The sequence below is a fragment of the Centroberyx gerrardi genome, chromosome 11, assembly GCF_048128805.1.
Source record: "Centroberyx gerrardi isolate f3 chromosome 11, fCenGer3.hap1.cur.20231027, whole genome shotgun sequence".
Classification (NCBI taxonomy): Eukaryota; Metazoa; Chordata; class Actinopteri; order Beryciformes; family Berycidae; genus Centroberyx; species Centroberyx gerrardi.
This window is the reverse complement of record NC_136007.1, coordinates 2,137,270-2,150,949: the sequence shown is the minus strand read 5'-3', so window position 1 is coordinate 2,150,949 and position 13,680 is coordinate 2,137,270. Positions and strand designations below refer to the sequence as shown.

The window sequence follows — 13,680 nt, the reverse complement described above, 5'->3', positions numbered from 1 at the left end:
ATACTGGTAGTATAAGAGGGCTACTTATGTGAAAATGCCATACTTTGTCTCCACACATTGGGTGCTTGCTCCTCTATCCCAAGCTGTGGGGCAATGGCAAGCAGCTGAGGGGGGACCGGCAACGGGGCCGGGATAAATAGATTTTTAAAATGAAACATAATACAATTGGAATAGCATAAAAGATGGATTAAAGTGAGAAGTAAATAAATAAATACCTTTCACAGAAGAAATGGTCGCAGTGGGGTCCTCAGGCTCAGCAGGTCTGGAAACAGTAGCTGTTGGATTTGTCCTACGTGCTGGTGAAAAAAATTCAGTGTCATTTTCCCCACACATTCAAGTTTGTTATGCTTCATGCATCTGTTTAGGCCTTATGCATCTGTCTTTACCTCCTCTTATGCATCGGGAGCATGGATGCGGACGGACGGACGGACGGACAGAGTTTTCCTCATTTTATAGTAGGATAAATTAGATCCACCTACGTAGTTCAGTGACAAATTTAGATGGAGACAGATTTAACATCCCTCTCTCCAGCTCCTCATCCTCCTCCATCGCTAGGAGATTAAACAATAACAATAATGTGTTAGGTACATTAAACGTTCACATACAACACGTGTTTGCATATGTATGTGAGCTCACCTAGAGTTCTAGATGTAGGTGTGGAGGCAGCTGATGTAGCGGAGGCCTCTGCAGGTGGTGGACAGGACTCAGCCCTCTGCTGCTTAAGCAGGTACTGCTGCAGGTTGTACATCTTGCTGTTTTTGATGCACTTGACTCCTAAGACGAAGGCAGCATATCCGTCTGCCCTGCTCTCCCAGATCTGCCTCCAGGTGTCCTTGGTCCTGGCTCCAAATCCAACAAGATTGTCGGTCTCTGAGGCCACTGGTGCTGCAGGCTGTCTGGAGAGTAGGTACTTCCTAAGGTCTTCAATTTCCTGGAAGCTCCTGGCATAGTCCAGAAATGAGAGGAGGCTGTCCTTGCTGTGTCCCTGGGGGTTGAAGCTTCCATCTCTCTCCTCCTCGTCTACCTTATTGATGAGGTAGATGGTGTAGCCAACATCATTCTCCAGGAGCCAGCGGAAGGATTTCCCCTTGTACTTACCAAACTGTAGTACATACTGCCCCATCACCTCCTGTCGGTCAGACACATCCCCTCCCCGCTGAAGGACCGCAGTGAGAGCATCAGTCTTCACAAGGTCATGTTTCTGAGGGGGAGACCTGTCCTGAAGCGCAGGATTATTTTTGATCCTCGTGGCCTCATCAGAGGGGTCCTGCCGTAGATGGCCCGATGGACCCTTCCTGAAAGAGATCTTCATCCTTCCAGGGAAGAAGTTGACGGTCTTCTTCATTATTTCCTGTACACAGCAAAACACCATGCATATTACACAGTAATAATTAAAATGACAGAATTACATTCATAATGACTAGGTAACATAATTTTATACTACATAGATATCTTTATATTACACAGACAGACAGGCATACAGATAGATAGATAGATAGATAGATAGATAGATAGATGGGAGGACACAATGTATTAATGTAACAGCTAATAACAGTAATAAAAGATTCCTTTCGTCATAGCAATTAAACTTTGCAAACTCCCATCTTACATGTATAGGATAGACATGCTGTAGTATCTGTTTATGCATTCTTAATGTACACTAAGCTTGCCCGAAATACGACTGTAGCAAGATATTCACACTGAGAACTGGTGAATGGTAGCATGATGGCATTAAAGGCTTCAGACTGATTATGATTCTCCAAGATAAGACACAATCAAAGGGACAAAGAAATAAACTACGACAGGATGTTTATGGTGGTAGTGTCAGCAAGAGAGAAATTGACAACGTCTCCAGTTGTACAAGGCATAAAAATTATTATTACTAATAATAATAATACTCATGATACTCAAACTTAAACAAGTTAAAAACGGCAGCACAGGTAGCTAGGTAACACTAAAACACACTAAAAGCACAACGTAGTACAGGACATTAATCACATATTCTAGTATGCAGTTCTAAAAAGGTGAGTTTTTACTTAATACGTGATATATACTCACCTAACGCTAATGTACTACCAAACAACAAATCGAGTTACAACCTGTCAAGGCTAAGACAACATTAAAACAAACATATAGTTTGCTCATACGTAACTAAGAAGCTTAGGTTGAATTACGCGGTAACGTTAATTTAATCGGCCCGATTTACGTTGGATAAATTTGACGTTTTGTTGTTGTCGTGGTAAAATATGTCGGAAAACCACTTGCTCGATGCTGCCGCTGCTCTGTCTGTCTCACTCTCTTCACTCTGTAACGGGGTCTCACTCTTATCCAAAATGTGGAAACAGCGCCACCACCGCTTGTGGCCAAAAATATATTACATCCGTAGTGATAAGAACTACCATAGAGAATGAATTGAAAAAGTTAAGAGAGTTAAGCTCTACTATACCGGGGTTCAATTCCCCGACGGGGAGGAATTTGTTTTCTCTCTCAGAGCTTTATGGAGGCAGAGAGGAATCTGAACTCAGACTGAGGAAGATTCAGCTGGAAGGAAGAAGGAGGGTATGAACGGATTAATGGACTCCTTGCCCGGACTTAAATTAGAGCCATAGTTAGTTTAGACCAAAGGTAAATAGAGATACACTAAAGGGATAAATGTTTCCAGCAACAAGATTTGTCCAAAAAAAAAAAAAAAAAAAAAAAAAAACCTTAAATGCTTTGATGTGCATCTTAACCAGTATTACGAAAACAGCAACACATTTTGAAATTCAGAAAAACCTACCATACCAAATATGAGTGAACAAGCTCTTAGTTGAATCAGTGTGTGGCCCTTAAAAGGACCTTTGGGTGGATGTAGCTCCAGGCGGTTTACTTGGAGCTGGTGTACTTGGTGACCGCCTTAGTGCCCTCGGACACGGCGTGCTTGGCCAGCTCACCGGGCAGCAGCAGGCGGACGGCGGTCTGAATCTCCCTGGAGGTGATGGTGGAGCGCTTGTTGTAGTGAGCCAGGCGAGACGCCTCACCGGCGATGCGCTCGAAGATGTCGTTGACGAACGAGTTCATGATGCCCATGGCCTTGGAGGAGATGCCGGTGTCGGGATGGACCTGCTTCAGCACCTTGTACACGTAGATGGCGTAGCTCTCCTTCCTGGTCTTTCTGCGCTTCTTGCCGCCCTTGGCGGCGGTCTTGGTCACGGCTTTCTTGGAGCCCTTCTTGGGCGCTGCCTTGGCGGGTTCAGGCATGACGAGATCTCGGTACTTTACAGCAGAGAATGAGCTGAGAGGAGCAGAGCGGATGGTTTTGGAGGTAGCTGATGCAAATTCAGCTGTGCTGTTCCTCCTATACGATTGGTTGAGTTTTTGCAACCATACTGGGCATGCGCTGAACAAGGACCTCTCTCCCACAGAACTAGAATAGGTAGAACTGATATGCCCTCTGCGCACCCGCACAAGAATACAAATTCTGTATTTGTATCAACTTTCACATCAACCACTATCTATTTCTGAACTAAACTGAAAATCAGGTTCCACCGAGATTTGAACTCGGATCGCTGGATTCAGAGTCCATTACACCATGGAACCACAACACATTGCAGCTGCTGGAGCTGGGAGGATTTCATATGGCATAATATTTCATTATTATTATTATTGCTGTTGACGCTTGTATAGTAGTGTAGCAGATGGGATGGGGACTCCACATACTGGGAACTGGATGAACGGTGAATAATCAGTGCAGAGGGATTCAAATGTTATAAAAACAACAGATTTAGTTCATATTAATGGAACTACGCCTCATTCCAACAGTGAGATTCAGTGAGTTATTTTTTCTCTCTGGTGTTGAAGTTCATCCACAGCGTTTTAACACGCGTAAATCAAGGATGATCGTGCGAATGGGAGCAGATACGGTTTGTTGTCTGTATGAAACAATAACTTTATAAACTGATTCACTGTGGGACAGTGACGAAGAGGAAAAACACGGTCTGATACCTCTACATCAAAGGAATAGCATATTTTTCTCCTCATGTTTGGGACCACAGGTGAGGCAGATCAGGTTGGTAGAAAAATATATAACACTTTGATTTTTTTTCATGATAACGAAGTGTAAATAAAGGATTAACTCTTTAAAGTAGTGGGCGGCTCTTAAAAGAGCCTTTGTGTTGCTGTTGGCTGGTAAATGAAGTTAACCTCCGAAGCCGTACAGAGTGCGGCCCTGCCTCTTCAGAGCATACACCACATCCATGGCGGTGACGGTCTTTCTCTTGGCGTGCTCGGTGTAGGTGACGGCATCACGGATGACGTTCTCCAGGAAGACCTTGAGCACCCCGCGGGTCTCCTCGTAGATGAGACCGGAGATGCGCTTGACTCCGCCGCGGCGAGCCAGACGGCGGATGGCGGGTTTGGTGATTCCCTGGATGTTATCACGGAGAACTTTCCGGTGCCGCTTGGCGCCTCCTTTACCGAGTCCCTTTCCTCCTTTTCCTCTTCCGCTCATCTTGTTGCTTCTCAAAGTCAAGAAAAACTGAAACCAACCGCCCCACCAAGCTCATATATAAAGCTGATCTGAGGACGTGAGTGAAGCATGAAGCACGCGCTGTGCGGGGCGGTGCAGCCTCTCCTGCAGCTTAAAGAGACACTGCACGATCAGTTCACTTCTGGCAAGCTGGCAAACCGCCAAGGTGGGACAGAATCACGTCAAACAACCAAACAAGTTGTTATTAAAGGGCCATCACCTAATATCACCATTGATCAAATCAAAGAGGAACTGAATTATCAAGGCATTACAATCCAGAAGGCTCACCGTATCATCAGTAGGAGAACAGAACAGCCGACCAACTTCATGAGAGTCCATCTATCCAACCCAGAAGACTCCGCCAAACTCATCAGCAAAGGATTCTTCATGGACCTCTTCCACTACCGTGTGGAAAAAGCTCACTCTACAACAAATATAAAGCAGTGCTTTAATTGTCAGGGTTTCAACCATACAGCCCAGCAATGTAACAGTGAAATCAAATGTGTCAGATGTGGAGCAGGTCACTCACACTAATCATGTGAAAGGCCCAAACATGAATCTAACTGTGCCAACTGTGGTGGGAATCATTCTGCTGTTTCCAAGCAATGCCCTACCTACCTATCCATGATTCGATCCTCCCAGGCTCAGCCTCTCTCCCAGCTCCACCCCGGCCAGAAAACCTCCAGACCCCTGGTGCAATGCACTGTTCTCCAAAATGACCTTGGTCTGTGCCAGGATAAAAAACATTACGAGGCCATCTGTAAAATGCCTCAAGAAACATCTTCAGTAAATAGCCTTTCTAAATATGAACAACAATATGGACCAATTCAATATTTTGCATATCAATATAAGGGGAATCAGATCAAACAAAGAAGAGCTCCTCCACATCCTACAGGAAAAGGATGTTCATGTAGCTTCAATAATTGAAACGTTTCTCTCCCCACACATAGACTTCTCCCTACCAGGCTATGATATTCTAAGAAGAGACAGGCCTCAGGGGAAAGGTGGATGAGTTGCCCTGCTCATAAAAAGATCAATTACATACAACGAAACCATCATCTCAGTAAGCCTAGAACAAGCCCAAAGTAATGAATTCATAACTGTAAGACTTAAGCTCTCTCCTAACTCCAGCATACTCCTGATGTCAATTTACTGTCCTCCTGGTGTAATTCCTTCCCCCCATCTTTTCCAAGAGATTCTCCTCCAGGAGAAGAAAACAATCATAATGGGAGATTTCAATGCCAAACACTCAGCTTTCAATAATAAAAGCACAAATCAGTCGGGTACTATACTGAATACTATAATCGAGCAGACTGATCTAGTTCTTCTTAACAATGATGAGCCAACACATTATTCCACTACGCACAACTCGGTGGATATTTTAGATCTTTGCCTCTGCACCCCAGAATTAGCCGGAAGAGTAACCATGTTTTCTGTCTGCGGTGACATCGGCAGTGATCATCTACCAATACTCACTTCACTCAGTTTTGAAGTCCAGTCTGCTAAAAGACAAACAAGATATGATTACAAATCAGCAAACTGGCAAGCATTCAAGCTCTCTACTGCCAACCAGAGTGCCCACCTTCCTCCATGTGATCCAGAACCTTCTGCCATCGACCAAAAATCTATCTTGCTCGGACAGATACTCCTCACAGCCAGGGAAAGTTCAGTGAGCCTTAGAGGAGATCCTAAAGGCCCAAAGAACCTCCCCCTTTCTCTGATGCGGCTTATTAAAATAAAAAGAAGACTAAGAAGAGAATTTATGAAAACAAGGTCTCCGGAGATCAAACAAAAAGTCAACCAACTACAAACACAAATACGGAAAGCAATCAGGAGGGAACGAGAAAAAACATGGAACAGGTTTTATATGGACTTAAATAATGACCCAAATCCCAAAACATTTTGGCAGAAAATCAATCAGCTTAATGGAAAGAAAAATAACTCAAGAGTTAGAGTACAGTTTTAAGACATAATGGCCAAATGGTCGAGGACGAAAAAGAAAAAGCACATGCTTTTAAAGAGCACCTGCAAAATGTACATTCATGTCCAGATGACCCCTTGTTCGATCCAGAGTGGAAGGAAATAGTAGAGCGCCAGGTCTGTCTGCCTACCCATCTACCCCTAGGAAATATAGAAATCAATCATCCTCTAATCAAAGTGGTCACGATAACTGAACTCCAGGAGCATTTTAAGAAGCTCAAAGTGAAAGCCCCTGGTGAAGATACAGTGGACAATCGGCTTATCAAAGAAGCATCAGCAGAGTTTATGGCCATACTTGCAGACCTTTATACCCTTTGCCTCCATGTTGGTTATTTCCCAAAGCCCTGGAAATCAGCCTTGGTGTCGATGGTCCCCAAACCACACAAAGATCCCCACCTGCCTGTCAATTACAGGCCTGTTAGCCTCCTGAGTAACCGTGGCAAACTTCTGGAAAGAGTGCTGGCTGACAAGCTCCAAAGCCACTTTGATGCCATAGTCCCTCTTAAATTTAAATATCTCTACTGAAACAAACTATGGGATTTTGGCAGGATGTTTTTAAAAATGATTCATCAGTGATGTCAAACTGGCTGTCAGAAAACATAGCAACAGAGTGTGTGTGTGTGGGGGGGGCGGTGGAGCTGAATACAAGTATGCAGTGAGCATTGGTTGTGTGTATACACTGGTGTTAATTTGCAGTTTCTTAAGGAAATGTAACTTTTTGGCTTAGAAAAGCATTACCAAGTTTCAAATGTTAAACACTAGATGTCCTCTAGTATGAAACAAAGCCAACTTGCACAGGAACAGAAATAGATGTTCAAGATTCAAAATCAATCCGGAAAACTCCTATAAGTGTTTGTGTGGCTCTTAAAAGAGCCTTTGTTTTGGTCTTAAGCTGGTGAGTTTACTTCTTGGCGGGCTTCTCGGTCTTCTTGGGCAGCAACACCGCCTGGATGTTGGGCAGCACGCCGCCCTGAGCGATGGTCACTCCGCCCAGCAGCTTGTTGAGCTCCTCGTCGTTGCGGACGGCCAGCTGCAGGTGACGGGGGATGATACGGGTCTTCTTGTTGTCGCGAGCGGCGTTTCCGGCCAACTCCAGGATCTCAGCGGTCAGGTACTCGAGCACCGCCGCCAGATACACCGGGGCTCCGGCACCGACACGCTGGGCGTAGTTTCCTTTGCGAAGCAGCCTGTGAACACGGCCGACCGGGAACTGAAGACCGGCACGAGATGAGCGGGTCTTTGCCTTGGCACGAGCCTTGCCGCCGGTTTTACCGCGTCCAGACATTTTCGTTATTTCTTGTGGTTAGAGAATCAAAGAATGAGTAGAAGTTGTCGGGAACCGGTTTATATGTCCCTCGAGCTGCTTGTTCATTGGTCAGTTGGAACTTCAAAATCGTCGCCCAATCAGAAAACTTCTGGTGTCACGTTAACACAACAAATAACACTTCCGCTGTGGAGTGTCTTGGATTTTCAAAATAAAACGTCTCATGACAAACCTACTGTAAAGTTTACAGAAAAGGATTAGAGCCACATGAACAATTTATTTCATTTCTGAGATTAATCTCAGTGTTCTGAGTTTAAAGTCACATTTCTGAGACAAAAGTCATAAAGATTCTCAGAACTCAAAAACATGTTTCACATGTGATGGATTAACTCTCATGTTAGGTCAGATCTGACTAATTTAAAACTTTTTACTGTCATGAACATGGTTTCTTTTATCAGATTGCCATAACATCCTCCACACTGGGCATCACAACACAAAAATATCATGTTCACAATTTTTAGTGAAGAGAAGCTGTTTCATTCAAATTTAGGACATCTGTTTTGTTTCAGTTCATAGAAAATAAATGGGTGAGACTACAATGAAGAGCAAAGAGAAACTAGTTCAGAGTTCAGGAGTTTAGTTTTGCAACCATATGCCAAGTATCTAGCAGATTACACACACACACCTGCAAAGCTCCAGCTGTTGTCCATCCTTACACCCCCCCCCCCCACACACACACACACACACACACACCTTTCATACTTCTCTTGAAAAAAGAAAATAATGAAACACATGAAATATAACCAAACTGCAATATTGTGTTGTAAGATAAATTGTTCAACAATATACATTATAGCTGTTTTAAACTCCCTTGTCTTTTAATTGCCTTCTCAAACAGCTTTTACAGTCGTTATGTTAAGTAACTAACTGTTGAAATAAATATGTATTTCTCACCACGTGTTGGTAGGAAAACGACAAGTGATGAATCAATGAGTCTCAGCCAGTGAGCTGGGTAGATGGTAAAGAACCATGTTGGTAAGTAGGGCATGTGACATCATAGAAACACTATGGTTGTATATGTTGTGTTGATATTAGTTACATTTAGAGTGTTAAATATGTATAATTTTTGGAAGATCACTGACTGTATCAGCGGTCACTGTTTTTGTTGCAGTGGAATAAAGTCTTAGTGAATATTTTGGTGGCTCTTAAAAGAGCCGTTGTGGGACTGACAGCAGGGGAGTTTAAGCTCGCTCTCCGCGGATGCGGCGGGCCAGCTGGATGTCCTTGGGCATGATGGTGACCCTCTTGGCGTGGATGGCGCACAGGTTGGTGTCCTCAAACAGGCCGACCAGGTAAGCCTCGCTGGCCTCCTGCAGAGCCATGACAGCGGAGCTCTGGAAGCGCAGGTCGGTCTTGAAATCCTGAGCGATTTCTCGGACCAGGCGCTGGAAGGGCAGCTTGCGGATCAGCAGCTCGGTGGATTTCTGGTAGCGACGGATCTCTCTGAGAGCCACGGTACCGGGCCTGTAACGGTGGGGCTTCTTCACGCCGCCGGTGGCAGGGGCGCTTTTCCTGGCAGCCTTGGTGGCGAGCTGCTTCCTGGGAGCTTTTCCTCCGGTGGATTTACGGGCGGTCTGCTTGGTTCTGGCCATGGTTCAAACTTCAGCTCTTCCTTCTTTACGGCAGAAGAAAATAAGTTGTTTGAGAGTGAATGTCGGCTTTATATAGCCAACGCCGGAGCGCTGCTACACGCTGATTGGCCTGCCCGAGGGGAGGCGCGAGCTTCATCAGATCAACTAGGCCTATTGGAGGAAAGGCGCTTTGGAAAGCCGCCGAAAATTCAAACTAAACACTAAACCACAATTCAAAGCTCTCCTCCACAGCAGCTGAGTCTAACGGCGGCAGAAAGGCTTTTACTATTTTGAATCATATAACCAGCAAAATAATGATACCATAATGAACCAGCAAAATCATGATAAAAATACAACACAATATAAGATAAGATTAAAACACGATGAACAAAAATAAACTAAAACAATTATGTAATATGTAATTAGTAGCTAATAGTTAAAGTAACACAATATAATATAAACACACTGAGTGGAGTGTGAAGAATGAAAAATGCATTAATTTCTATGATTTATTAAAAAATACATACAATTCATGAATAACTATACAAGCTATATTTACAGTAGTATACATGTATGAAGACATTCTAGCATTCATATGTATTTATGGTTCGTTTATGTAGATGGATCTGTGTAGAATAATCTAAAGAGAAAAGTAGAGGAAACAGAAAAGGTGCAGAGTGGGAAATGAGCAGCAACCCAAAGCATCTTCAGTAAGACTGTGGAGTCAAACCTGTCCTGAGTCCAGAGGATTTAAAAAGTATTTAAAAAAATACTGATCTCTACTCATCACACTATGTAATGAAGAAGTATCAACATGTTACAATGTATACAAATAAGTCACACATAGTATCACTTATCTGCAGTTATTTTGTCTATAATCTACAAAGAAATAAACAGCAGTTAACAGAGAAGCAGTAAACATTGCGGCCAGTTGATCGAAAATGTTACTCAAGTGTTTTTCTGGTGTGTGTGTGTGTGTGTGTGTGTGTGTGTGTGTGTGTGTGTGTGTGTGTGTGTGTGTGTGTAGGGGGGGGGGTTAATCTGCCACATCAACAACCTCTGATATCAGTTGTGATAGGCTTATAGTTTGTCATATAATTTTAAAAAAGAAGATGCTCTTTCATGAAGGTTGTGGGTGGCTCTTAAAAGAGCCTTTTGGGTAAAGTAAAGCCGGAAGCTTACTTCTTCTTCGGTGCTGCTTTCTTAGCTGCAGGCTTTGCTGCTTTGGGCTTGGCAGCCTTCTTCGCGGCAGGTTTCTTGGCAGCAGCGGGCTTCTTCGCCGCCTTCTTGGGACTCTTGGTCGGCTTCTTGGGGCTCTTAGCTGGTTTCTTGGCCGCTGGGGCTTTCTTCGCCTTCTTCGGGGATTTCTTAGCGACTACTGTCTTTTTAGCTGCAGCCTTCTTGGCTACAGTCTTCTTCGGGCTCTTGACGGGTTTCTTGGCAGCGGGCTTCTTGGCTTTCGGAGCGGGTTTCTTGGCAGCCGGCTTCTTGGCCTTCTCAGCCTTGTTGATCTTGAAGGAGCCGGAGGCCCCGGTCCCCTTGGTCTGGACCAGAGTGCCTTTTTCCACCAGTTTCTTGATGGCGATCTTGACGCGGGACTTGTTCTTCTCCACGTCGTAGCCTCCGGCAGCCAGGCTCTTCTTGACGGCGGCCAGAGACACGCCGCTCCGCTCCTTGGAGGCGGACACAGCTGTAACGATCAGGTCGCCGACGCTGGGGCCGCTCTTCTTCGGCCTGGGAGCCTTCTTCTTCGCGGCTTTAGCCGGGGCGGGGGCGGGTGCTGGAGCGGTTTCTGCCATTTCTTCTTCTCTCTCTCGTTGTGCTTCTCACAGCTCTACAGAGTCTGACTGGACTGTTTGTCGGCGCAGAGCAAGAGGCGGGACTTATACACAGCATGAGGACCGTGTAGACTCAACACACACAGCCGCTCTGTCTGTCCTGTTGAAATGTGGCGACACTTGTGTTTTCTCTTCCACATTTTAGGGATAAAAGACACAGATCGGAGCAGTTTTCAAGTGTAACTGTTATTGGAGCAGTGAGAAAACTTCTTTCCTCTCGGGATGACGTCATGTTTAGCGCTGAGGAGACTTTCATTTTATTCAGGGAAGCTTCAAACCTCTCTGATACACCGGCACAGTGTTCAGCTCGCAGCGGGTTTTCTTCACATTTCGTCTCCTAAAATGCTTTAAAGTGCTTTAGATGGCAGACAACACTGTTTGTCCAGTAAGCAGATGTGTCTGATGAGGGAATAAAAGTAAAAATACTGTAGTGGTGTGACTCGTTTTGGTTTAATCGGCAGATGTTTTGGTGTCGGTAAACACACTGATGCTGGCGGTGACTTAGGGCGGGTTACATAGACTTCCAGTGAGAAATTAACTTTCTGCACTCATGATTAATGAAACTGAAAAGGCATTTTGTTAAAGTTTGTGATATTCACTGATTGTACATGAAAGTAGGCCAAACATTTATTTTCTCCAATGCACACAAATGTCACAACTGACTATTATAAACTTCTACTTACTGTAATCCAACTGAGTCCATTAGTCTGAAATATCACTCTGCATTTATTTATGAAAAATACATTTTCAGTGTTTACTCTGTGATTTTATGCAACAGTTGCTTGGAGGTCATTTTAATTTTGGTTCCACAGTTGTCCCTGTTCTTATTTTATCCCAGTACTGAATCTGGTGCAGGTTACAGCGTTTCTGTTTGATACTTAATCAAAATTAAAAACACGTTCTCAGTTCTGGAACTACACTAATTTTTGTCTCAGATTAACAATATTTTCTTATTTCTTGGTGGTTAAATTAAGAGGAACAGAGAAAATACATTTTAACAGAGGAATTATCTCTTCTGATCAGCTCTGATCACATGGTCTGAATTTGGCACTTTCTTGAACTTGCACTTGATGTCCTTTATCGATCACCCAAATTATGTTTTTTGATGTTTTTACATGCTTATGTTTTATGTAATATTATGTGCTGTCGTGTATGGTTGTTGATGTTTTTGATATTCTTTTATGCTCTTTGTGCAAAGCAAATTCCCCCGAGGGGCAATAAAGGTTTCATTCATTCATTCATTCATTCAACCAGACACTGTAATATTAATGTGTCTCTTTCAGGTGTCCATTGTTAGAATATTGTGATATTAGAAAGTGTGTTCAAAGTTGATTATCAGTTGTTGTTGTTGTTGTTGTTGTTTCCCCTGTAAATTGTCATTATTAGGTGGCTAGTAGTATTGGTAGCAGTAGTAAACTGCTAATTTGCACAGAGAATCATTCCGGTTCTTCAGTGGGTCTTAGTGTTGCTTTACACAAAGAACCATTAATGTTCCCCTCATCAAGCTTTGATTGATCAAAACAGCCAACAAACTCTCAGTGAAATTAAACCAAAGAAGTAGTTGGAAATGTGATGAGGGCATTATTTCGCAAACATCCCAGTAACAGTTCAGTTAATCATTTAAACTTATCAGAGCGGTTTGTCCATATTTCATTTTTCATTTATTTAAAAATAACAGTATGACAAATATATAAAGCAGTAATAAAATAATAGGCCTGTATATGGTTCCTGAAAGATGATGAAGGCTAGTTAGTATTCCTATATTTCCATATTACAGAGGCTTTGTGTTTCTCTCCCTGGTCAGTAAAAGTGGGAACAGCGCCACGAGCCCATAGACTCCCACGTTGTGGCCAAAAATATATCGCATATTGTTTTAGAACTCCCATGACTTTTGTCCGTTGAGTCCCCTGGTTGCGCCTTTCCTCGTTAGTATAGTGGTGAGTATCCCCGCCTGTCACTTATTTAGAATAAGGCCAATAGTCGGATTATTGCTGTCTATGTAAACATAGTCGATGATGAAGTTTCACTGTCAGATGGAAAAGCTGTGGAAGCCACGAGTTAGACATCAACTGTGAATTTAGATGATATTCAGGAAAATTAATGAGAATGTGGGGCAACAGAAAGAAATGGTTATCCAGAATGAAAAAGCTGCTTTCTGGATTGACAAAATAACTATCTGCAATGTGTAATGTGTAATAATTTGTTTAAGAATAATAATAATCATTGACTAATAATAATTACAATAGGCTAATTGAATATGAAGGTAGGCTATGTGAGACTTTAATTCTGGAAATGTTTTAGATATTTTTTAAAAAGGTATTTATATTTATATTTATTTATAAGCCCATATGGGCTTACAAGACACTAGACAGCAACAATAGCCAGGATGGCCACATGACAAATCATAATATACAGTTCCAAAAATTCAAAAGGAGAACATTTCAAAAACATTCAATTTCC

At 43.2% G+C, this 13,680-nt stretch overlaps 4 protein-coding genes and 1 pseudogene across 4 annotated transcripts; all 5 read right to left on the bottom strand.

Moving 5' to 3' along the window:
• Nucleotides 1-2,810: 2,810 nt before the first annotated feature.
• LOC139919545 (histone H2B 1/2) lies at nucleotides 2,811-3,253 on the bottom strand. Its single transcript, XM_071909322.2, has one exon. The coding sequence runs from the start codon at nucleotides 3,238-3,240 to the stop codon at nucleotides 2,866-2,868; it is 375 nt and encodes a 124-aa protein (XP_071765423.1). The 5' UTR covers nucleotides 3,241-3,253; the 3' UTR covers nucleotides 2,811-2,865.
• Nucleotides 3,254-4,160: 907 nt separating this feature from the next.
• On the bottom strand, nucleotides 4,161-4,493 carry LOC144537816 (histone H4). The gene has a single exon (XM_078286915.1). The coding sequence runs from the start codon at nucleotides 4,487-4,489 to the stop codon at nucleotides 4,178-4,180; it is 312 nt and encodes a 103-aa protein (XP_078143041.1). The 5' UTR covers nucleotides 4,490-4,493; the 3' UTR covers nucleotides 4,161-4,177.
• A 2,895-nt stretch (nucleotides 4,494-7,388) lies between these two features.
• Nucleotides 7,389-7,772, bottom strand: LOC139919544 (histone H2A-like). The gene has a single exon (XM_078286912.1). The coding sequence runs from the start codon at nucleotides 7,770-7,772 to the stop codon at nucleotides 7,389-7,391; it is 384 nt and encodes a 127-aa protein (XP_078143038.1).
• Nucleotides 7,773-8,992: 1,220 nt separating this feature from the next.
• Nucleotides 8,993-9,403, bottom strand: LOC139919547 (histone H3). Its single transcript, XM_071909324.2, has one exon. The coding sequence runs from the start codon at nucleotides 9,401-9,403 to the stop codon at nucleotides 8,993-8,995; it is 411 nt and encodes a 136-aa protein (XP_071765425.1).
• Nucleotides 9,404-10,420: 1,017 nt separating this feature from the next.
• On the bottom strand, nucleotides 10,421-11,223 carry LOC139918698 (histone H1 pseudogene; annotated as a pseudogene).
• Between the last annotated feature and the right edge of the window lie 2,457 nt (nucleotides 11,224-13,680).

Excerpts from the sequence above, each read along its gene's own strand:
- LOC139919545 (XM_071909322.2), bottom strand. The coding sequence starts at position 3,240 with ATGCCTGAACCCGCCAAGGCAGCGCCCAAGAAGGGCTCCAAGAAAGCC.
- LOC144537816 (XM_078286915.1), bottom strand. The coding sequence starts at position 4,489 with ATGAGCGGAAGAGGAAAAGGAGGAAAGGGACTCGGTAAAGGAGGCGCC.
- LOC139919544 (XM_078286912.1), bottom strand. The coding sequence starts at position 7,772 with ATGTCTGGACGCGGTAAAACCGGCGGCAAGGCTCGTGCCAAGGCAAAG.
- LOC139919547 (XM_071909324.2), bottom strand. The coding sequence starts at position 9,403 with ATGGCCAGAACCAAGCAGACCGCCCGTAAATCCACCGGAGGAAAAGCT.